This window comes from Aspergillus puulaauensis, chromosome 7, assembly GCF_016861865.1.
Source record: "Aspergillus puulaauensis MK2 DNA, chromosome 7, nearly complete sequence".
In the NCBI taxonomy this organism is placed as follows: domain Eukaryota; kingdom Fungi; phylum Ascomycota; class Eurotiomycetes; order Eurotiales; family Aspergillaceae; genus Aspergillus; species Aspergillus puulaauensis.
In genome coordinates, this window is record NC_054863.1 from 2,213,773 (window position 1) to 2,235,781 (window position 22,009).

Genomic DNA, 22,009 nt, shown 5'->3' on the forward strand with positions numbered 1-22,009 from the left:
TGCCATGTTAAACCTCGGCACCTTCAAGCAGAGGACTGGAACTTCTATACGGTGATATCTCGGATACCTCGCCTCACAACTGTGGGAAATGAGTTCTTCATCCAATCTACCCAATGAGAGGCGCAACGAGCCATGGATGGGTGAGCTACGCTCGTCGAACAAGTTTACCTTGGCCACAATGTCCATGGCACTCTTTACAGGTATGTCACTAATGTATTCGCTTGCTTGTCAGCTGCGATATCTGACTGAACCATTCCTGCAGATGAGCTTCTTTTCTCATTTATGGTCCCCTTGCTTCCTTACATCTTTGCGCAGCGTATCCACGTTGAAGAATCTCGTGTGCAAGCATACACATCAATATTCTTATTCGAAGGCGCTTTAGTCGCCATCATAACCAGCCCATTGATTGGACATGTTGCCGACCGCGCAAAGTCCAAGAAGGCCTTGCTCCTCGGCATGCTAATGCTGACACTTGCCAGCGTCTGTGGTCTTGCGCTTACAACGTCGTGTACGTACGTCCATCTTACCACCCTTGTTCTCATTGTACTTACTAGCCAGAGGGAACAGTGGCTGGGCTCTTTATCGGTCGATTCTTCCAGTGTTTCACCAGCAACGGACTCTGGATTGTGGGGGTCGCAACGATGGTCGAGGGTGTGGGGAGTGAGCACATGGGCAAGATCGCAGGGCTAACCTCAACTTTGACTGCGGCGGGGACATGTGCAGGTCCATTGCTAGCCGGAGTCCTCTTCGGGCTTGGAGGGTACTGGCCTGCGTGGATTGGCCCAGCTGTGTTCCTGGTCGTGGATATTCTAATGCGTGTTTTGTTGATTGATCGTCCCAAAGCACCACGAGAGGGTAAGTATGGCGCATACATTAAGTGAGAGGACGCTAATCTCCTGAGAAAGGTCTCCCAGATCAAACTTCTGATGATGGAATCGAAGCTACGGAGGATTCCCGTTTGCTGGGTGGACCTCCGGTTGCAGGTCAAGTCGAAGAAGCAACAGGATGGCGGTTCTACGCTCATCTGTTTCGCCAGCCGCGCTTCGCCACAGGTATCATTTGCTACACAGCGTATGCGCTGTACATCGCCAGCTTCCAGGCTACCATCCCCTTGCACTCATCCGACACATTCAACTGGGGCGTTTTCCCAGCCGGGCTTCTCCTCGCCGCTGTTCAAGGCCCGGGGATGGTCCTGGCTCCGCTAATTGGATACTGGAAAGACCGCTGGGGACCGCGGTTCCCAACAACGATTGCGTTCTTCTTAATGGTACCGTTCCTTCTGCTGTCGGGCGCAGCGGGTGATGATCGCTTTCCTTGGTTTACTGGCGGAACCAAAGGCAAGGTCACTTATATTTGCGCCTTGGCCACGACGGGGTGTCTTATGTCTTTACTGAGTGGAGTCGGGGCAATGGAAGCGACTGGTGAGTTGTCTGCGAGCCCACTATTGACTAGCAACTACAGTTTTAGTTAAACTTTTATTTTCCCTGTAGAGGCTGTTGATAAGTCAGAAGAAGATCACCCGGGCATCTTCGGAATATATGGAGGCTACTCTCGAGCTGTCGCCATTACGAGCATGAGTTGGACCACGGGTCTGTTGGTTGGGCCCGTCTTAGCAGGGTTCGTGGTGGAGAGATTTGGTTATTTCGAACTCCAGTCTGTTCTGGGTATGCTCTGCTCTCTCCTCGAGGTCACTTTCCTTTCTAGGGTGTATTGCTGATGGCATGTATAGCGACTATCTCGATCGCCTGTGGCATAAGTGCGGCGCTTTATCTCAGTCCCGTCGCTCCTAACTCACGGGTTGCCGAGGGGAATGAGGAGGATATGCATCACAATCAGGACTCCAGTTAATATTTTTTTTTATGGAAAACCTGTCGTTGTAGAAAGCAAATAAATCAGTCCACTTTGGTCCTTGCTGAACTCAACAGGCAGGCCAACCTCTAATCTTGAATTTATACAAAAGTCCACCCTTCATCATACCATAGTTTGTACGTACATGTCTTACGACTTCCCATTCAGCCCCATCCAGACTCTCGAGGCTCTTGCACGGAACATTCCACTGATCTCCACTCCCCCAAGAGCCCATCATGGCGCGGCGCAAAGACAGCTTTGGAAAACCAGTCTCAGTAGACACCATACAAGACGAGGTCTCCGCTGCGACGAAGACAGAGAGTCTCTCTGTGAAAGGTGGGTGGCCGAGTACAGGTGAGCTGTATGATCGTCGGCTCGAGGAGGTTGTGGATGACTATGTTGAATGGGAGGAGAATGAACTTGGGTATGAGAGTGGACTGGTTGGACTTGCGAAGAATATGGATGAGCGGCGTGATGTCCTGGATTGGTCAGTGGCAAGTTATATGCGAAGCTGGAAGATTATATATCCTTTGGCACAGGCTGCTTGCTTATATTACACGTTGCTTAGAAATGGAATACATTCTGAGCATCAACCTCCCTAGCTTTGAAGTGCCGCTCTCCGGAATAACTAGTACCAGGTTAGTTGGAAATATGTTCTAGAGATACCAAATATCAGACGCCTTACCTCCAATGAATGAGTCCCGCGGCTATATCCATGCACCCTTGGACAGACGCCTTGGCTACATCGTTGCGGCCTTGGTCGAATTCGGATAGCAGAGCTGCCGCAGCACGCTCAATTCCACTCACGTCCCTGTTGGCAAACCCGTAGCCTTGGCTAAGCTTAGTTGACAGTATATAAAATTAGGCTGGTAGTGTAGCAATGATGGGATAGACGCCGGCGGCGTAGTCCCGTCTCCGCCCGTATCCTTCAGCGGATGGAATACTCCCGTCCTGCGTCAGATTAGGTAGCCTTGCAGGACCCTTACATAGCTCATTACAGCTCTTCCTGCCCAAGCTTTATGCCTATACCGCAGCTTCATTCTCTATTTTGTGCCGCCCTTTTACATTTCTCTTTACCTTAGCGGAGTAACCCAATATGGCAAAGAAAGGTAACAAATGGAGCGAAGTCAAGCTCAGGCAGGCGATTGGTGAAGCAATCTACAGTCATCATCTACAAAAAACAAGCCAATCGACCAGGAAGCCATCAAAGCAAGGTACCTGGGAAGGAGCCCGAGGCACGCTCATTTTATTCAAAGCTTTGTGGACAGGTAAGTGAATTACTATACAACTTATACCTACTTGCTGAAGTCATATTGTATAAGCTACTCGACGCAACTCGACGCAAAGACCAATGGAACTGAAATTCCAACCTCGGCGCATGCCTCATCGCTGGCTCTGAGCCCTAAAACCCAGTCATATTCCCAGACGCAGGCTCAGTACACTCCACCACCTTCCAAATTCCGAACGAGACCACCTTCAATAGGACCTTCATACTCTGCCACACATCTCTATACTCCAACCACCCCCGCGGATTTGAACAGGTGGTTTTTCCTCCTGCATGGTGAGAACTTCCACAGGCTGGAACCTTATCTATTAGATAAATAGGCCAGGGCTGCTTATATCTTATTGAAATAGTAGCATGGGTTAGTTAATTTTAAAGCTAGGGCTATATAATCTAGAGCTGCTATATACTAGTTAACCGGGATAGATAATTATATTATTTTTTTAATAGTTGCTCCGGTATATACCAGAATAGAATAAAATATTTTTTAGAGTTAGAATTCTTTTATAAATTTTATTTAATCTTAGGGCCTGGTAATTATAATATCCGGTTTCAGCAGGCTGCTGTATAGAGGCTTGCTATGGCGGTTTAAAGGTCTGTCGCCGGCTCATGCGGCGTTGACCGACAGTCCCCAGATACTGAGAATGCAGCTGCAGTTGAATATCATCGAACCCTCGGGGCATCGGCCTCTTCATGTGCATGGCTTCCGGCATCGAATTCTAATACAGTCCGCCTTCTCAGAATCCCACTAGAGCAAGCTGCCATACACAGCCAGTACAACAACAGGGAAAAAGCAAGATATAGAATATAATAGAAAAGTAGGATAACCTTCAAAATGCTGACTAGTGGCCTGAACGCAGCGGAATGTTATTTTTATGTCTTGATCCGGCAGGCATAAAACATCTCTCAGCTATAACTAAGCGTCTCACTAATAAGATAATAAAAAATAAAAGTCACCGTCTGCCCTTCCCAATACCGACGACAGCTCTGTTCGTTCTCCCCTTGATATACAACGTATAGAGCCTGATTGCTGTGGCCACAACCATAACAGTCCAGCGTTCTCCGAACACCGTCTGGTAATCCGCCAACTGTAATGTGAACGCATGCGTCAGGCTCGACCAGGCTGTCCGCCATTCAAGAAAGGCGACGGGCTCAGAATCGTCACAACCGCCGTTCAATTGGGATGAGACCTGAATTAATCTGTAGCCGTTTCTCTTACCCTGCTTGACCCTCCTCCATACGAACTCCTCCCGCCGCAGCTCCTCCCCCACCTCAATAGCGAAGCGGAAGGCGACATCATTGTCCACGCCAGGATCAGCGCTCATAAGCTCGGTTTTCATTTCCATATCCATATCCTTGGGGTCATCAACGGGCGGTTGGGAGCCGCGCAGGAAGACAATACCATCCGGGTTAAAAGCATGAAGGCCCGGTACCTCATCGCCCGCCGCAGCAAGCAGGGGGTCCTTGGGGCTCATCCCACTGCGTAGAAGAAACCCAGTTCGCATCCCCAGCGGGGGCTTGCCGCTGTACCCTGTTTGCATTTCGATCAGGCATAGCCGGTCTTTGGCGTGGGCGCCGCAGAGGTTCATGGATTTCCATTTTGTCCATTGGCCGTGGACGCTCATGGTTGATGGAAATGGAAATGAAAACGGGCCAGGGCCATGACGAGAATGTGGTGACGATAGGGGTTTGGTTTCCTGGTGTGTGGCCATGATGGACTCGACTGGGTTGGAAGAGGAGGGGGAGGGTAGATATTGATGGATACCACATAATATCATGCTCTAGTAGCCCCGCCATTTATGACACTCCGGTCAAGTATCAGGTTGCAATATGGGGTGGAATGGCCTATCTGGTGCATCTGGTCAGGGGCCAAAAAACACTGGGCAAAGAACTATTTACTCGTCATCAAATCCCACTTTCCAAGACCTTTTCAAAAAGGAAACTTACCCGATGAAGTATCTAAATCAGCTTGATTGTTTCTGTAGTCTACGTAGCTCAGCTATTTTACACCAGAGCATCCAGTGCGTCCGTCAACTCCCGCGGCATCCGCGTTGTAACAGACAATCTACAAGGGCGTCCTTGAATCCTTCGTCAGCCACCTGCGGGGCAATATCAGATTCCCACCTATCGTTAAACCCGGTGAATTGAGGGACTTTCTCCTGAAGTTTAGCTTTTATGCCCAGCTTCGTCGACCTGCAGCTGTCCCGCAAACGTGGCTGTGACTGTGGGCCCGTCCCCCATGCGTGCGATCAAAACCGCTCAGCTACTGGAGTTACGGAGTACTGAGGCAAGAGAGTAATAAACCTAAACAGTCCGGAGCCAGATCCTGCTGCCGACAAAGAATGCAATCTACTCTGAACGCGATCCTCGGCGCAGCCCAGCTCGTTGCCAGCTGCTTCATGGCCTGGAAGGCCATTTCCCTTTGTACCGGGACGCCATACCCAATGATGGTGGTCACCACAGGGTCGATGCTTCCCGCATTCGCCCCCGGCGACGTCTTGTTTGTCTCCAACCACTATCGGGATGCTGCAATAGGCGATTTGCCTGTTTGTTGGTTACCGGGGAGCGCGATTCCAATGGTTCATAGGGTGCACCGGGTGACATATGTGCATAACCAAAACAACCTGTAAGCACTGTACAAACTAAAATAACTTTGCTTTGCTGTACTGTGCTGATTTGATTTCGAATACGTAGCAGCCAGCAGCTGATACTGACCAAGGGGGACAATAATCCCATCGACGATACGGTCATGTATCCCGGCAGCCAGGGCTTCTTGGACCGCGGCCAGGTCCTCGGGTTTGTCAGAGGGTATGTACCCTTCATTGGATGGGTTGTTATTGCCGTGCAAGAATTAAGTCGCCTTCCAGAGCTTGCTACCATGTTATTTCGGGGTATTGGCTCCTGACTCGTTTGTGTATCTATTATCTAAGAAAGTCTTATACGTACATATAAACTCATCCTTCCCGGTTCAATAGATAGTGGTAGGTCTTGGGATATATCCACATTGGAACTACACAGAAAAAGAATACAAACACCCACACCATACCTGAAACCCGGCAAAACAGTGGCGACAAGGTCCGTCTGAAGATGCTCTGTTCCTTCATTCTTATCTTAGACACCAGCGTCTCCCCCGCAGCAGCGAGGAAACACATCTCAAAGAACAGAATATCCCTACACAGCGCCGCATCCCCCAACGCCCACCCAACCAACGCGTGCGAGAGCCCGGAGATCGTGAATACAAGCAGCGCGGTTAGCCCCTTCCGCCAGCGCGAGCCTGGCTGCACCATCTGCCTCGAGGCAAGCCGCGCATAAAACACGTACGTCGGAATCGTCAATCTATGCCAGAACCGGCCCCAAAACCGTCTTATGGTATACGCTTCCAACAGGCTCCCAAAGAGGGACGGCCACTCGCCCGGAGAGTCGAAGCGCAGAATGCCCACAAAGACGACGGCTAACAGCGAATGATAGAATTCGAGAAAAAAGTACGCTCGCCAGATCCACTGCACGGAAATGATGGCGCGGACTCGCATTTGGTGGAGCGATAGCCGGTGGAACAAGACGGTTTCCATTTCAGGTGCGAAGTCGCTGATAGTAACTGGCGAGAGGGCATATACGAGGACCTTCTGGAAGATGAAGTACTCGAATGCCCACAGCGCCGCTGCCTTGATTAACTGGCCGAGGCAGAAAAGGGCTCGAGACTTGGAGGGAGTGTTGGGAGTCTTTCCTTCATGCTGTAATTGTAATGGTAGTTGTCGAGGATTGTTCCATACCCGATAACAGTCGATGAAGCTGGCATGGGCATCGTTCAGCTCCGGAGTAACAGTATGCTGATCAAAAACAAGCGTCTTTGGCGCGTAGAGCAGATAGAACACCACCAGACTTGCAAAAACGCTATCGGCCCCAGTCATCAAAGCCAGCCTGTGGGATGAGGTCAATGCCATGAGCGAGAATAGCCAGATGGGCCCCAAGAGTAGAACTCGGGTTTGCCGGCGTCTTTTAAGACCGGTTATGGTGAGCAGGCTTGCTATGAGGAAGTAGAATAGTGGTGAGAGTGACGAGAGTTCCATCTTGCAAAGTGCGAGAACCTTCAAGGCTTGACAGGAAAAATGAGGATTGGCAGGTAGGGTAGGTATAGGAAAGTATCCTAGTTTCAAGCCAAGACTTGCGTTATTTCGAAACTGGGCGCATGTTGATTTATTACCATATTCGAACAGCATCGGCATATGTAACCAAGGTATGCCCTAACCTGCCCTGGCCTATTTGACCACTTCGCCAGCGTTCTTATTTTTCTTTTGCCTACTATTCGTATCCCGCAATAACAAGCGCGACCTATGCATCAGGTAGTTCATCCTAGGAAGCGAGAATAACCCACCATGTTGGGGGCCCAAACTCCGCCGTTCTACTCCGTCTATCCGGCTACTCCGGCTTCCCCACAGAGTGGCTAGTACTTAGAACTGCCAAGGTTCATTTAAAGTGGCTTACCCTGTCGAAGATGTCTTCTACTGCAGATATCCTATTTTTCCGGGGCCGCCCCCATTCCCTGGATAGACGGATCTTCACGTAGGATCACAATGCCGGCGCTACTTTTGATGCAACTCCTTGGCTTCTCCAAGTCGGGCTTTGGGTTCAGACTGAGACTCAATTCGCTGCCATAAACGAGCGAGATATTGGATGGATTCTCTGTTGAGACTTTATGCCTCATATCCAGGTTGGGTATCCTTTTCCCGGTCATGGAAGGTTATGCGAGATATCAACGGCAAGGACTATGCCATGCACTATGCCATGGGCTCAAGATGGGTATAAAGAGCCTGTCCTGTCCGCCTTCACCTACATCTAGTTCTTCCCATCCTCATCCTCAATAACACAAGACAACAACTTCTTTCTCAACCATTACAACCACTACCTCAAATATGGCACCCCTGTCCCTGAAAGCCAAAGGCCTCGGCGCCGCCATGGCCGTGTACCTGTTAGGCCAGCCGATCCAGTGCCCGTTCATTATACCCCCTCTTGTCGGCGACGCTGTGGCCTTGACCGTCGCGCAGGTCGGCTCCGCAGCGGCCAGCTTCGGCGGTGCGATTGCCGGGGGCGCAGTTGCATCCAATGATAAGAGAGGCTTTGATCTAAACAGCCGCGCCGCCCAGGTCGAGGCACCCGAGGGAGTTCCCCAGTACAACTTTGATCAGTGCGTGGACAGCTTAGTGGACCCGGCAGTCAGTGTGACGGTGACTGGTCCTGTTGAGAACAACGGTGAGCAAGCAGCGCCCCTTTTGGTTATCAGGCTAGGCTAATTGCTACATCTCTCAGGTGTCCAAATCGACGGCCTGACTTCTCAGTGCATGGTTCTTGGTAATGTCATCACCGGCGATGTGGAGGGCCCCGTGGCGACTCCCTGTGGCTCTGCGTGTCTGCTGTACAACAACCTGGACTCGGACCAGTATTCGCAGATGCAGTCCACTTTTGAGGAACTGAAGAACCTGTAGCGCCTTTGCCTGATCTGTGCTGGTAGTGTTTTGGTGGTTAGTATGAGGCTTTTCGATATTATCGGTATGACAGCTGACACTGGTGTATGTTGTCAGTTTGTCCTTACTGGATCGCATTGAGATTATGGTTATACAGAAGACATCCATACAACAGTTTCATTCTTCTGTATTTAAACTGTAATACTTGGTCTAGTTAATAGCGATGGAAAGGCAGAGACTCGTGATCAAGAAACCAAAACATTCATAGTGTCGAATGTAGATACTTATATTCTTTATTAACAAATGAAACTCCCTTGCTTGGTACGAGATATATGATATCCCTTCGCCTTTGCCACAGTATAGTTGTCTATCCTGTGGAAAATATCTACAAGGCCCATATCGAAAAGAGTGCATTTGTCTGATGAGATGGACGGTGACGCAGGATAAGAATCATTTTTGTAAATATAATTTTCCTTTACCCTGTTGACCAGTACGTCTTCAGGCTGGCCGCTAGTAGTTCTGATTGGTAAGATACCTGACCAACATCTGCCTCGGAATCTGCGAGTGGTCTGCAAGGAACTAGGTGATTATAATAGCAGGTTTATCCGGCTGACAAGGCTCGGATCTACCAGCGAAATAAGTAAGGCTCAGAAATACTCAGGCCTGGACTCCGTAAATTATCTTGAGATAAGAACTCCCTTAATCTGCTTTTATCAGTCCTCGTAATGGCCAAGAAACTCTCAAACTTCGTTGACGACACGCTAGAAGGTCTTGTATTCATAGATGCCTTCTACCAGGGCTTTGGCAAGTGCCGGTTCTATGCTAATTCTGATTCGTTCTACACCGGTCATGTGATTAGGGTACGAGAACGAGGGCATACGTCTTCGAATGCAAAGCAGAAGGCACATCCCACTAACCTCAAGACGAAAGACAATTAGGAAGAGTAATGAAATAATATACCCGAAAACACGCCATCCGCAACAGCCCCATTTGATGGGAGGCCATGGTCGGTAGACTCCCGCCGACGGGACTGTTAGCGTTGACGAAAACTCTACTCTAGCTAGCATTCAATAATCGCTAGATTCGCTTTTATGACAGGCCTTTGAGTATATAGGACGCTGAAATCACTATAGGTTCTTAGGTTCTGCAGGCTGTCGGATGGCGACGCCTTCTATGCTGAAGCAAGTGATCCCGTCTGCCAAAAGCCTGGCGACATCCCTCAATCTCGCAGACGTACGCGTCAGGCCGGATATGGATGGACTTGAGGTGGCGGAGCAAGTCATGTTCGCGCCGGAAGAGAGTCATACTCTGGCAGTTTTGCCATTTGCATTGGAAGAAGATAGGACCGGGTGAAGTAATATCTCTACTTGGAGTATTAGATCTCTGTAAGACGGGCCATGTGGTGTAGCAAGGTAAGATTCTCACCGATTTAGACAGTGACTGGTTTCGTGAACTGTTTGGAATCCAGTTATATTGTCAGCCAAGGCGCTTGAAGTAGGATTTGCATGAAAGCTCGGTATGGGAGTCGGCGAGGTGTAGGAACAGTTCCAACTCGGAAAGATAGGAGAGCTTGTGTCGTGCTGATTATTGAGACTAGTGTGCTGGTTCTGGACCATGATCATTGCCGGATCGACCACCGGGTGGTGCATCATGGACGGATCGTCGACAAATGTAGATTGTGGGTGGGTACCCGGGGCATCCAGCATCAGAGAACCTATGGCGCTGGATGGAGCCCCTGCAAATCTAGTATCAAAGCACTGGTCAATAGCAGAAGCATCAGCAAAAAGAGAGTGCGATAAGTAGGCGTGCTCGGTCGTGAAGGCCGGGGTGGATTGCGCTGTTGAAGTTGCTTGCGTCTGCATACTTATGGACGTATGGCACACAAGATATAACAATGTATTGAATATGAAATCTTCATGTAAAAGAGACAAAAAAGACAGAGAATTATCAGTGAGATTTAGTGAGCTGGATATGCTCTGAAAGTGACTAGTATCCAGCTCACAGAGAAGAAAATGTGAACCGTTATATAGGGCCTTTTGACATAGAGCCCTCATGACTTAAGGCACTTTGGAGACTCCGGCGGCGAGACAAGCCCAACATAAAATGCAAGATTCCGCCCCCTCCAATAAGATTAACGCGTTAGAGGGTAGCGATACGACGGGCGAAAAAAGCAACAACAGCAGCCACAAACACGTCATGAAATCAAACTCGCCCAGTGTCCTAATCTGGTCTAGGGTGAGATTGTATCCCTGTTATTGGCTGAACTGTTACACGAGGATTATGTCTCGACCAATGGGGGATGCAATGTGTGTTGCACAAAGCCGCCCAAGCCCCAGCTCGATGCCTTCACAGCCACAGGGCGGCCTCAGATCATAGCCTGAGCCCTGCAATTTTGTCGTTGCTTGGGCTGGCATAAGATTGAGGTCGGCCCCATCGATTCCTGACTCTCTTTGACCAAAGACCACTGCACTCCTGCACCAGCCAGACCAGACTTGCTAGAGCCATGGCGAACAACGAGTGGGAGATCCACAAAGATGAGATCGAGCTTCTGTACATCCAGCAGAACAAAAAGCTATCCGAACTCACTGAGCATATGTCCAGCAAAGGGTTTAGCAAGACGTAAGTGCGCCACCGATCTGACTTTACTTGTTGTTGACAGTCAGCAGTAAAGGGCAGTATGAACGCCAGTTCGCGAAGTGGGGATTTCGCAAGAACAGTACACTGGGGCGCAAGATCGATGGGGAATGGGTGGGCTGGCGAGTTGACAAGAGGAAACGACTTGAAGGGAAGGACAGCGAGCTGGTTGTTGACGATGGTGCCGTTTGGCCTGCCCCAAAGCTTCGGAAGATGCTGCAAGGGAAGGTGTTTGTCTCGACGTATAACAGGCTCTCAAGGGCAGGAGGTGAGTTCAGTCCATCGCGTGCCTGTGCTTCGGTGGTGTTGCTGACGACGTGGGTAGAGCCTTCTCCGCCAACGCCGGAGGGCCTTCAAGTTCGCACTCCCCGATCCCCCTCGTCGCAGCGTTTATTTGACCCATTTCCCGCATCCACGCGTTTTCTCTGGAGTCAATCGCTGCCATGGCTACGATTCTGTACTCTGATGCAGCCTGAACTTGAGCAAGGTACGAGCCTCATGAACCTGCAAAAGGATATCAATTCACTGTCGCGATAGAGTCGGCTCTGCTGGCGCCCACTGGCCAGCCGTCATGGGCTCTCGGGATCGGCTTACAGTCGAACGCTGTGAAGGCAAAAGTAATGCAACTCTTGGGATGGATCGTGCCTTGGAAAAACCTCCCCCATCCACTCGATACCGACATCGACTCTCGGATCAGCGCGACCTTAAGCGTTCTCATGCCGGAACAGTTTGACGAGCAACATCAACAATTGAGTATGAACCCAATATACCTCGAGTTGTACATCCTTTCCAACAACCTGCAATTGCACGACACTACCAGGCGATCCGAGGCCACTATACGCTCTCGAGATGAACGAGTGATCGAGATGTTCAGGAGCCTTGGGCGGCATAAAATGAAGCAGTTCACGAACCTTCTGCCAAGGAAAGAGCCCACTATTGAGGCGATAGCAGAGAAGCTATTTGCAAGCGCGGTCCGCTTGTCCGATGTTCCTATAGTCAAGATGCTACTTGAGGCTCGCATGGATCCGGATCGCCTCATTGAGATTTATAACAGTCGAGTCAGGCCTCTCGCCTGGGCCGCGCATATTGAAGGCGATAAAAGCCTCAAGGTAATGGAGGCGCTCCTGTCGCATGGTGCCAGCGTCAACAAGATCTATCAACGAGAGCCTACCATCTCTGCCGCGATCCGGGGCAATAATGCGAACGGGATTCGCTTGCTGCTGGATCATGGCTCTATCGTTCCCTTGCATTGCCTCGCCGAAGCTGCGAGGAAAGTCAACCTGGAGGTTTTTAAAGAGCTTCTGGGTTCATGTGCGAATCTTCTTGGTCTCTATAAAGAGTCGCAAGGTACAGTAAATTACCGGCATCACCGATATTTTGAGACTAAGATCAGTTTTAAAGGTTATACCACGATCCTAGGCGGTGCAGCAAAGTCTGGTAGGCTGGAGATCATTAACCTCATACTAACGACTTGCCCGACCATCATCCACCCCCAAAGCGTGGGAACGTTGGAAGGATACCTTTCGCCTCTTACGCTGGCTATCGAAATGAAGCAGACCCACTGCATTGAGCCACTAATCCTAGCAGGAGTGGACATGGAAGTGGCCGATGATCAGGTTACGCTATTGGAGTACGCTCTGATGGTGCACAACTTGGAAGCAACCCAGATCCTGCTGAAGCATGGTGCTAGGATCAACCGGCCGCTCGCAAAGTGCAAGTTTCGGTCGTCAGCTCTTCACTGGGCCATATTATATGACCACGACGAAGCTATCGAGGAGCTAGGCCAAGCGCCAGTCATTGACCATGCTCAGTTGATAGCCCAGTTTATCGCATTGGGTGCACGGCTTAATGACGAGTACGAGTCCACACCTGGGGCTGTACTTGGGGCAGCGATACAGATGGGCGATCTTAGAATTATCCGCATGTTGCTCGATGCTGGGGCAACCGTTCTTGGTTCGAAACTCGAGATTATTGGATCGAAAGAAGCTGCAGAGTATCTCAACTACCGAGGTGTTCTGCAAAAAGTTCTACAGACGGGCGGCACGAAAATCCTGTCGAGTGCAATGTTCAGGAGAGACCTCGATTTGGCCCGGTGGCTTCTTCAGCCTGAGCTTCTTGATGCCGCAACAGAGAGCAACGAAATAGACTACCCCGATTTGATGAATGCAGCCGCCGCATCAGGGGATGCTTTTCTTATCGAGAGCATTCTCAATTTTGGGCCAAGAGTGACCGATGCCTGGCTTACCCAAGCTCTATACTACATTGAGAACGAGAAATGCCCGACCCTCGGACTACGGCGCCTCCTTGAAGACTTTCACGGAAACGCTCCAACTGCAGTCGCGTTCACTGGTTTTATCGACAGAACAGACCTGCTGCAGCTCATGCTTGCGGCAGGTGTGAGCCCTCTCGGTGTACCAACAATGCCCGAGTATGGTTGGAGGCGACGTGATCCGGACTATCCAGACAACCCAAGGATAGGGATTCGCGTTGGAATTTACATGCCGCAATCAGCCCTTGAGCTGGTTGTGGAAGGAGACAGCAAATCGTGTCTGAAGATTCTTATCGAGTCTTACACCTGGAGCCCAGCCTTGATTGGTCGCGCTCTGGCATTGGCAATCTATCTTGGTAGAAAGGGGCTGATAGAAGACCTGTATCGACTCGACCTGGACGCAAATGCAGAAGGGTCAGTCTGCACCAGCACACTACCATTGTATACTGAAGAAGAGATTAGTGAGGAAGAGATGGGAACTTTCACCTCCCTCCAGGCAGCAGCATCAAAACAGGACATCTCTCTCGTGCAAAGGCTGATCAATGACAAACAAGCGGACGTCAACTATCCGGCAACGGGAGCCCGCAGTCGAACTGCGTTACAGTACGCCGTTGAAAGAGGAAACAAAGAATTGGTGAGATTACTCCTTGACAACGATGCCAACGTAAATGCTCCTCCCGCACACTATGCAGGCGCAACGGCTCTGCAACTTGCTGCGATCAAAGGGTACCTGAGCCTAGCTCAATATCTAATAAGGATCGGAGCGAAGGTAAACGCCCCAGGCGCAGAAAGAAAAGGTAGGACAGCGCTAGAAGGTGCGGCACAGAACGGACGTATTGATATGGTTCAATTGCTCCTTGAGGCAGGCACGTCCATACGCGATGACGGTGGGGGACTGCAGTGTCGAAGGGCCATTGCGTTGGCCAACGACCATGGTCACAATGCCGTGGCAAACTTGATCAAGCTGCACCACCCAGACTGGGACGAGCGGTCTGACTGGGAAGTCTCTGACGGTTCGGATGCTGTGACAGCTGGTGATAAAGACGTCAGAATCACCGAGGTTCGGGAGTGTCCTCGAAGCCTTCAGGAGACCAGTGACGCGACTAGATCTGATGAATGGGAGAGATTTATTGACTGGAGCCCTCTGAATATTTGTTGATTGTGTCTTCGATGCTTGGGATATTTTTGTCTCTTCATCGAGGAATGTGCCCCCGGCTTCAATCACAGCAGCTGGTCAGTTTGAGTCAATGGTTTCAACACCAGACACAGGGGTCAATGCCCATCAGGTGGACCGTCCAGTTAACGTCGGATATGATGATCTGGCGCTGGCTGGTGAGCATTTTAGACTGATAGTAGCACTAGACTGGCCTTATATTTCTGCTTTCTTTTAGATTATAGGCAATTGGAAAGAAGCCATATTGTGTCAGTTTGTTGAATATAACGATCCTTTACAGTTTACAGAGCAATCATATTCAAAATCATGACGCAAAAGTTTGCTTGCGCTTGGAAGCGTATTTATGGAAAAATATGGAGCTTTCTCAGCTAATTCCTCGTGGATAAGGTACTGCCGTGGCAAGTAATTATAGTGGATACCGACCTTAGAGCAAAGTCTATTATCGTACTCTGACCTTACTTAACTTGTTGGATCTTGAGCCGGTTAAGCCAGAGTCAGGAGTGCTGGCTGTGACGCCCAAGGTTTAACAATCTAATAAAGAGACATGTAGCCCTAGTAACTGGAATGCGGCACCTATTTATTAAGTTATAGTAGTAACTTGTCTATATTCTTTATTTCAGTCTAGCGATATATTTATTGGTATATCAACAAATGGCATACCAGCGCCAGGAGTCCACTGCACACTACCACTCTATCCCGTAGTTCCTGCTAAACCGTTGGAAATTTTTTACTAATAGCCCCTGCAGCAGTGATTGTAATATTACTTAGTGTTTAACTATGTAATAAGGATAAATTCTATGTACCACCTACATACTATAATCCCTAATTCCTACTACATGCCCATTCTCCGATAACGCCCCTGGCATGGAAGAGCAGAGCCTCTGTCCTAGCTTATTATTCAAACCACTACATAGCGTGATTACCGTATCTGGTTTGGCGCTGTATTGGGATGAAATTAGCAGCCATCAAATCCACCTGTGTCTGTTAAAGAAAGGGGGGTGGAGGGACCATGGACAGAATTACTTATATTAACATGTGAATGGGAATCATCTATTTAGACTAACGGATCCGGTCCTGAATATGGATGTGATACCCCTGGCTCGGTAACCACTCTCTACTACTTAAGCTAGTTAGTAAAGAGCTACCACGGCCTGTATAACTTATTCTGTAATGCGCAGATCCTCCGCCACTACAGCTTTCTCAACGTCGGGTTACTCCTGGTGCCTGGGCCGGAAGCTCTTGAGTTTACCTCGTAGATTTGGCGCATTTCATTTGGTCCGTGGTCGGTTGCTTTTCTGGAGGCTCATCAGTTATAGACTTTACTACTTACTGCGCCAGCGTCTGTGCAGGCTGTTCGCCGGTAAACATATCTCGATTCTCGTGTTTTCCGTCCTCGAACTTTTTGTTGGCAGGACTTTCTATGCTGAAGCTAGCTATCAAGTACCCATTCGCAACCAGCGACCATGGTCAATCTCCACAATTCAATTATTAGGCATGTATTATATCAGAGACAAAGCGAGCAATCACATCCAAATGTTGACGAACGTATCGCCGACCAGCTAATTGCATGTTCCGCTCACATTCGAGCCGCTCCAGCTCAAAGCATAGATACTCCCAGTCCAAGGTCTCACTAGATAAATCTTGAGCTTCGTGGAAAAGATCTGGGATTCTCGAGCGCCAATACCCATCGCCCAAGTAAGATCCTATTGCCTTCTGGACTGCTGCAACGTCCGCGGAAGGGAGCAGATCTGTGGTCAGCCGTAAGATTTCTGGTGGAAGACGATCCAAGTACGTCTTCTTTTGGTCGTATCGTATAACTTGAAACCTTCGTTTTGTCCTGCGCCGAGCTTGTCGGATAATCTCCTGTGCACGAGGACAATAAAAAGGGTCTAGGCCAATAATTAGCATTCTTGTTTACAGGACCCCAAACAATGTGGCGAATTCAATTACCCATGTCCTTGTAAAGAATCTGGAGGCTTTTCTCCGGAAGTAAGGCCATAAACTCGTCAGCACTGTATAGTGAATCGTTCCAGTCCCGGGCACTCTGGCGACGTAGCGCCTTTAGTATGATCTTGATGTCGCCCCCAGATAATGTCCAAGCCTTGTGCCTGCGAAGTACTTGCCAGCATCGAGCATGCATCATAAAACATGTCAGCCTATCCGGGGCAGAGTGGTCCTGCGCCTCATGCTGCAGTGCCGTTACTAGGAGCTCTTCATGCATGTCTGGATTGCTTTCGGATCTTATGATCAGGTCATCCTCGTCCCACGGCGCCTGGCGCGTATGAAAGCCAAGGTCCTTATTGCTGAAATATGATACGCCAGACAGGCGACATATACGTTTCCGTGGGTGGAAGAGGACTGTCGATCTGCATTAGGATCATATCAAGGTTGAACAGAGTCAACCGGAATGAAGGGAAGGGAATAGGGCGGGCATACTCATGCGATAAAAGCGACACCACCCACCACCCTCCGGATTCCAACTGTGGGGATGTACAGACTCAGCGTAATATATTCCCGTCATGAGCTTCGTTCTGCCGTCGAATTCGGTCATGTCGGCGCTGCAGATATAACATATCGGGTTGGCGTCGTTTCTGGGGTCCTTGACGGGGAGCTGGTCTGCCTCGTCTAGATCCTCTATATTTCCTTCCTGCGTGATGTCCATTATTCTTCAGTTGGGAAGATGCTATCGCGGGGTGTGGGTGGTATCTTGGTCTGTGTTTCGACCTATTAAGCTACCGCATGGATGGAGATATATAACGGCTGACTTGTCTGATTATGAACCATGACGCAGTACCGGACGATTCTGCAGAATTTGAGTTGTAATAGAAGCCTAAGAGCGCGCCAGCTCTACTATCGCCATAGACTTTCCCTCACTGCTGCCGAGCTGGCCTGGGAGTGGCATGATGAATTGGGATCGAACCACCTTAACATTCACCAACTATATCTTATTGAGAGTTTGGTGGCATTTATTTGACGTCATCCACTTTTTCGGGGTTGTATAATACTACTGTTAGTGTAGATCTAAGTCACCAGCTTGTCTAACACAGGGGGTGAGGCCGCAATACTAATATGGCGGCTCTGAAGGATTATAGAGAAATGATATATAGTTAGTGGAAGATAGGTCTATATTTAGTAGAAGTAATTACTGGTTCTCCTAGCTAAGAACCAGTAATATAATGAATATTTATATATCATATAATAGCTGCCAAGCAGCCGCAGTACGCCTCAGGCACACTTACGCAGCGTCCGCAGATAGCGGCGCACAACAATATGAAGCCGATAGGAAGACTCCAATACAGATAACAGACGTTATTTCTCCAGTCGGTCCGTTCGGAGGGCGCACGGGGGCCACGTCCTAACGGACTAGATGCGCGCCGGGGGTTCAGGTCGGGGGCCAGGTGAGGCTTCATTCAATGAGAGGGCAACTTGGCCGGAGGTGGGGGAACCGTTGAGCACTGGAGCAGCGATTAGCCGACGTATACACAGCAGTCTGGTACGGCAATCACGGCCTAGTACCTGGACAGGGATGCTGAGCTTGATGGTAGGTGTATTCACTCTCTGGTTGATCATGGATGCATGTCTCTATGGAGTGGTAACTATATCCAGTTGCACGATGGCAAGTCCAGGTCCACTGCATGCGTCTTGACGACTTGGACTACTGCCAAGATATGTAATACTCCGTACTGTCTGTCACGAGGAGCTGGAGGATCTGCAGAGCACCGGTAATTAGAGCATCGCTAGCCATGGCCGAAATCTCCGCGGTCAGGTAGTTTTGGATGCGGACTCGCCAGGAATAGTGTGCAGCCGTTGCTGGACAGGCCATGTAGACCACCAGTCCCAGACAGTACAAGGTGACTAGCACTACTTGAATCATCGACATGGTGCTATTTGGAATAATCCAATTCTGGAAGACATTCTGTCGGAATCTCCCCAAGTTCAACAAACACACCGCCAGCACTGGGATCGCCTGGTGGAGGCACTGCCCGCCGCGGTTCCTGAGTTACCCCACCCCAATCTTAACTGCGGCAGCTGCTATATGTTGGCGAAGCTGAGCCATTATCACCAAGATTAAGGGAACCACTGTGCACCAAATTGCGGATCATGAGAAGAGGATCCGTTGGACGCCGCATGTTCTTCTCTTTGGCGGGCCTGCCTCGCCTGATATACACGGCCGCCAGGTTAAACACCCGCCAGTCACTTCCACACCACTGTGGTGCGAGCCATCGACAAGAAACTCCGGAAAGACGTAGGCATGATAAAGTACCTGCTGGCCTCCTATTAGACACTCTCTTTTCACTTCCCCCGTCAAGGACAGCTTGGTCCTTTCTAGTCTTGGGAAGCACCTGCCTCAGATATAGAAATTTCAGTAAATTTGTACATCTAATATCCCTTTTGTTAACTATACTTCAGGATATTGCGCAAGTGCTCGTCGTGTATAGAACAGTACGCTATTATTAGGGGTCTAATAGCCGGCCAAAAAACCTAGCTTGATTGCATCTCTGACCAGATAAACATATTTGAATAAGCTATACTCGCTCTTGGAAGTCCCAGCAGCCTCTCCTAACACTTTACTTTTCGTCCGCATAGTTAAGACTAACACTAATGTCGCCATTTCCATAAGCTTCGTTAGAGCCTACAAGAATAGGTAATTATATTAGTACCTTTATCCCGCTTGTATAGACACAGAAGCATGGATAATTCAAACTTACCATCAGCAGTATCTTTACCCTCGCCACACTGGTCAAGAATTTCCTGCGCAGCGTCCGCAATATGCCCGCTAAATAGTAGAGGTATCAGTAATCATATCTAATTAAGTATACTGTAATAGGCCTAACATACCACCATGAGCTTGAATCTTCTTCAGACATACCGCCATTGCGCACGCCCACGATCTCGGCTGTGCCAATTTGGACGAACCCCTTATTTAGCTGTCCCCCTGGGATGGTACAAAGCTCCGTGCCCCGGGCGTGAAATTTATCGATACACTACTGGAGCTGGTCCTTGGGTGCCGCTAGTATCTTGATACCGGTGAGTTCATCGTAATCCTTACCATAACTCACGCCAGCCAGCGCGGTGGTGGACATCGCAAGAGCTATAAGAGCAGACTTGATAGAGACCATCTTGGCAAGAGTTGGGGATTGAAGGATATGATAAAATAGAATACCAGGAGAATAAGAAATAGGATATAGCAAGGGGATTCCATACCCTTTAAATAATGACAATAATGGCTTACTAGCTATGACTTTAAGATTATGCTAGTAACCCTAGAGTAGATCTACCGTAAGCCAAATCCACAGTGGCCTTGGCCGTTGGGGCCAATTTGGATTATGGAAGATCAATAAACACTGTACTGTGTGCCAGGGGCCATGGTAATACCTGTGTATAGTTAAGTAGTTAGCGGACATTCAGCCCCGTGAGGTCGCTCAGCTCCGAATGTCGAATTATTCACCCTTCATCCTCCGATCCTTCAGCGACGTTGAGGCAGCAAGTGCTCTTTATATTCCTACATGGATCTCAAGTGTAATTCGGAGTAGTTCTCTCAACTTCTCCAGTATTCGTAATCCAGCTGTTGAAGCGCTGAATAACCTGATTCCCTGGTAGTACCAACGTAGCTTCCATATAACGTATAAACCTCGCTGGGTGTCAATACAAAAAGAGAGAGATTTTGGGATTACTCTGTGTTCCGCCCCCACTGGGAATCAAGGCTCAGTGCCCTGGTGGAGTATCTCCATGCGGAGAGTAATCCACGGAGGACGTTAGCCATAATCACTTGGATTACTAGGTTGACCGCTTGGTTTTTGTTCCTGAAATGAACTGCCTCGAGTGGACGCTCAAAACCGTCTCCACGCTGCCAAACTCCGAGAAAGCAGGCGGCGTAATCCTCCTCGGTGCCCTCGCAGGAAAGAGCACATCTCTGACCTGCTCGAACAGTATCCCCCAGTTAAACTTGGTATGAATAGCAACAACTGTCTTCATTCTATAAGGGACTGAAGTTGGGAAGGTCACTACTGGAGCAGCAGACGTGTTGCGTTGACTTCAGATTCTGCAGTTAGTTCCACCAACCCATTTCGAACTGGACAGCGACGGACTCGGCAGAAGCAGTCCACACGGTGGAGGCGGGAATACCAGAGAAGTCAGGTCCCAACGACGCGCATGCATGGATCTGGTGATCTACACTTTTGCAAACTCTGGCATGACGCGGGCGCCTTGGGCTACACCTGCCTTCAGAAGCAAGTAGCAATGTTAATCAGCCAACTGAAATAACGACAAGAGAACATCCGGGCTAGGAATACAAACAACGATCTTAACAACCCCATCCAACCCAGCCCCCGCCTCCTTCAGAATTGTCTCTGTGTTCTTGATAATCGCTGTTGTTTTGTCAGCCACAGATCCCGTGATTAGGGCTCGCGTCGGCGGGGATTTGGCCCGAGAGATAGCTATGGCTAGTTCCTGGCCCGGGCTTTATGGCTTGGGACTGAAATGAGATGCCACGGGTAGCCGTTTTGTTAGCTGAGTATAGATGCCTACCTAGAATAGTAGAGAGGGATATTTACGTAGTGTGCAAACACCGGAATAGACGGAATATAAGGTTAGCTAAGCTCGTTTATTTACAAGGCCAAGAGATTGACTTTTGTAGCTACTCACGGGAATAGGCCTGATCCGTATGGACACTGGTAACAACTGAAGAGATGTTTTTTTCTGCTGGTGTGGAAGTTTTGCCTCTCGCCATCGCTTGAGGGTGGAAAGATGATACCGGGCGCCGGAAGTGGCTGGTGATCATGGAAGAACGAGACCGAGCTGTGCGGACGAACATTCTGGCAAGTATTTCATTTAATTATCAGACTCTGTTAGGGCGGAGTGCCTTATGCCTAAGGTTATAGTCCAGCCAGCATCACAGTCGGAATCATAAGTACCATATACAAACCATAGCTGTTGTATGTTTTACTTTTCAAGTAGTTTACTCAGACTATCGGCTGTCTCGGCCCGTCCCGGTGGGAGCAGTATTTCTGCTCAATCACAGATTTCAAATTGGTCGGTAAACTCGATGGGTGCGTTTAAATTCACACCCCTAAAGGTAGAAAACACATTTGTGATGTTAAGTTTAGTCACACTAAGCTGATGGTCGTTTGTATGGGGATTTATATGGGACGGGACATAGGGGTTGTTATACTTAACTTTATAAAATAAAACAACAAATCCTCTATCTAGGTAGGCGGTCTAGAAGGGGCGTGTTTTCTACCTCTAGGGGTGTGAATTTAAACACACGATGAAACACCAGCAAAACCAGCTTCATCACCAGCACACACTTTTCGACTGGATGTGACCAAGTCGATTCTGAATAG

The 22,009-nt window shown here is 49.2% G+C and overlaps 10 protein-coding genes across 10 annotated transcripts; 6 read left to right on the forward strand and 4 right to left on the reverse strand.

The window, feature by feature from the left end:
* Positions 1 to 178: 178 nt before the first annotated feature.
* APUU_70831S (uncharacterized protein) lies at positions 179 to 1,848 on the forward strand (the record flags this gene model as incomplete). Its single annotated transcript, XM_041695748.1, has 6 exons — positions 179 to 200; positions 263 to 508; positions 568 to 855; positions 906 to 1,421; positions 1,491 to 1,664; positions 1,730 to 1,848. 6 exons carry the CDS (start codon positions 179 to 181, stop codon positions 1,846 to 1,848), a joined length of 1,365 nt encoding a protein of 454 aa, XP_041561447.1.
* A 236-nt stretch (positions 1,849 to 2,084) lies between these two features.
* APUU_70832S (uncharacterized protein) lies at positions 2,085 to 2,508 on the forward strand (the record flags this gene model as incomplete). The annotated part of the gene is made up of 2 exons (XM_041695749.1): positions 2,085 to 2,335; positions 2,388 to 2,508. The coding sequence occupies 2 exons, from the start codon at positions 2,085 to 2,087 to the stop codon at positions 2,506 to 2,508; spliced, it is 372 nt and encodes a 123-aa protein (XP_041561448.1).
* Positions 2,509 to 4,083: 1,575 nt separating this feature from the next.
* On the reverse strand, positions 4,084 to 4,755 carry APUU_70833A (uncharacterized protein; the record flags this gene model as incomplete). Its single annotated transcript, XM_041695750.1, has 1 exon — positions 4,084 to 4,755. The coding sequence occupies one exon, from the start codon at positions 4,753 to 4,755 to the stop codon at positions 4,084 to 4,086; it is 672 nt and encodes a 223-aa protein (XP_041561449.1).
* Positions 4,756 to 5,472: 717 nt separating this feature from the next.
* APUU_70834S (uncharacterized protein) lies at positions 5,473 to 6,035 on the forward strand (the record flags this gene model as incomplete). Its single annotated transcript, XM_041695751.1, has 2 exons — positions 5,473 to 5,756; positions 5,825 to 6,035. The coding sequence occupies 2 exons, from the start codon at positions 5,473 to 5,475 to the stop codon at positions 6,033 to 6,035; spliced, it is 495 nt and encodes a 164-aa protein (XP_041561450.1).
* A 49-nt stretch (positions 6,036 to 6,084) lies between these two features.
* APUU_70835A (wax synthase family protein) lies at positions 6,085 to 7,197 on the reverse strand (the record flags this gene model as incomplete). Its single annotated transcript, XM_041695752.1, has 1 exon — positions 6,085 to 7,197. One exon carries the CDS (start codon positions 7,195 to 7,197, stop codon positions 6,085 to 6,087), a length of 1,113 nt encoding a protein of 370 aa, XP_041561451.1.
* An 843-nt stretch (positions 7,198 to 8,040) lies between these two features.
* APUU_70836S (uncharacterized protein) lies at positions 8,041 to 8,610 on the forward strand (the record flags this gene model as incomplete). Its single annotated transcript, XM_041695753.1, has 2 exons — positions 8,041 to 8,377; positions 8,435 to 8,610. 2 exons carry the CDS (start codon positions 8,041 to 8,043, stop codon positions 8,608 to 8,610), a joined length of 513 nt encoding a protein of 170 aa, XP_041561452.1.
* Positions 8,611 to 9,314: 704 nt separating this feature from the next.
* On the forward strand, positions 9,315 to 9,527 carry APUU_70837S (uncharacterized protein; the record flags this gene model as incomplete). The annotated part of the gene is made up of 1 exon (XM_041695754.1): positions 9,315 to 9,527. The coding sequence occupies one exon, from the start codon at positions 9,315 to 9,317 to the stop codon at positions 9,525 to 9,527; it is 213 nt and encodes a 70-aa protein (XP_041561453.1).
* Positions 9,528 to 11,092: 1,565 nt separating this feature from the next.
* APUU_70838S (uncharacterized protein) lies at positions 11,093 to 14,651 on the forward strand (the record flags this gene model as incomplete). The annotated part of the gene is made up of 4 exons (XM_041695755.1): positions 11,093 to 11,208; positions 11,256 to 11,491; positions 11,549 to 11,710; positions 11,761 to 14,651. The coding sequence occupies 4 exons, from the start codon at positions 11,093 to 11,095 to the stop codon at positions 14,649 to 14,651; spliced, it is 3,405 nt and encodes a 1,134-aa protein (XP_041561454.1).
* Positions 14,652 to 16,154: 1,503 nt separating this feature from the next.
* Positions 16,155 to 17,328, reverse strand: APUU_70839A (uncharacterized protein; the record flags this gene model as incomplete). The annotated part of the gene is made up of 3 exons (XM_041695756.1): positions 16,155 to 16,555; positions 16,617 to 17,024; positions 17,103 to 17,328. The coding sequence occupies 3 exons, from the start codon at positions 17,326 to 17,328 to the stop codon at positions 16,155 to 16,157; spliced, it is 1,035 nt and encodes a 344-aa protein (XP_041561455.1).
* A 1,906-nt stretch (positions 17,329 to 19,234) lies between these two features.
* Positions 19,235 to 19,786, reverse strand: APUU_70840A (uncharacterized protein; the record flags this gene model as incomplete). The annotated part of the gene is made up of 4 exons (XM_041695758.1): positions 19,235 to 19,299; positions 19,376 to 19,443; positions 19,506 to 19,602; positions 19,717 to 19,786. 4 exons carry the CDS (start codon positions 19,784 to 19,786, stop codon positions 19,235 to 19,237), a joined length of 300 nt encoding a protein of 99 aa, XP_041561456.1.
* Between the last annotated feature and the right edge of the window lie 2,223 nt (positions 19,787 to 22,009).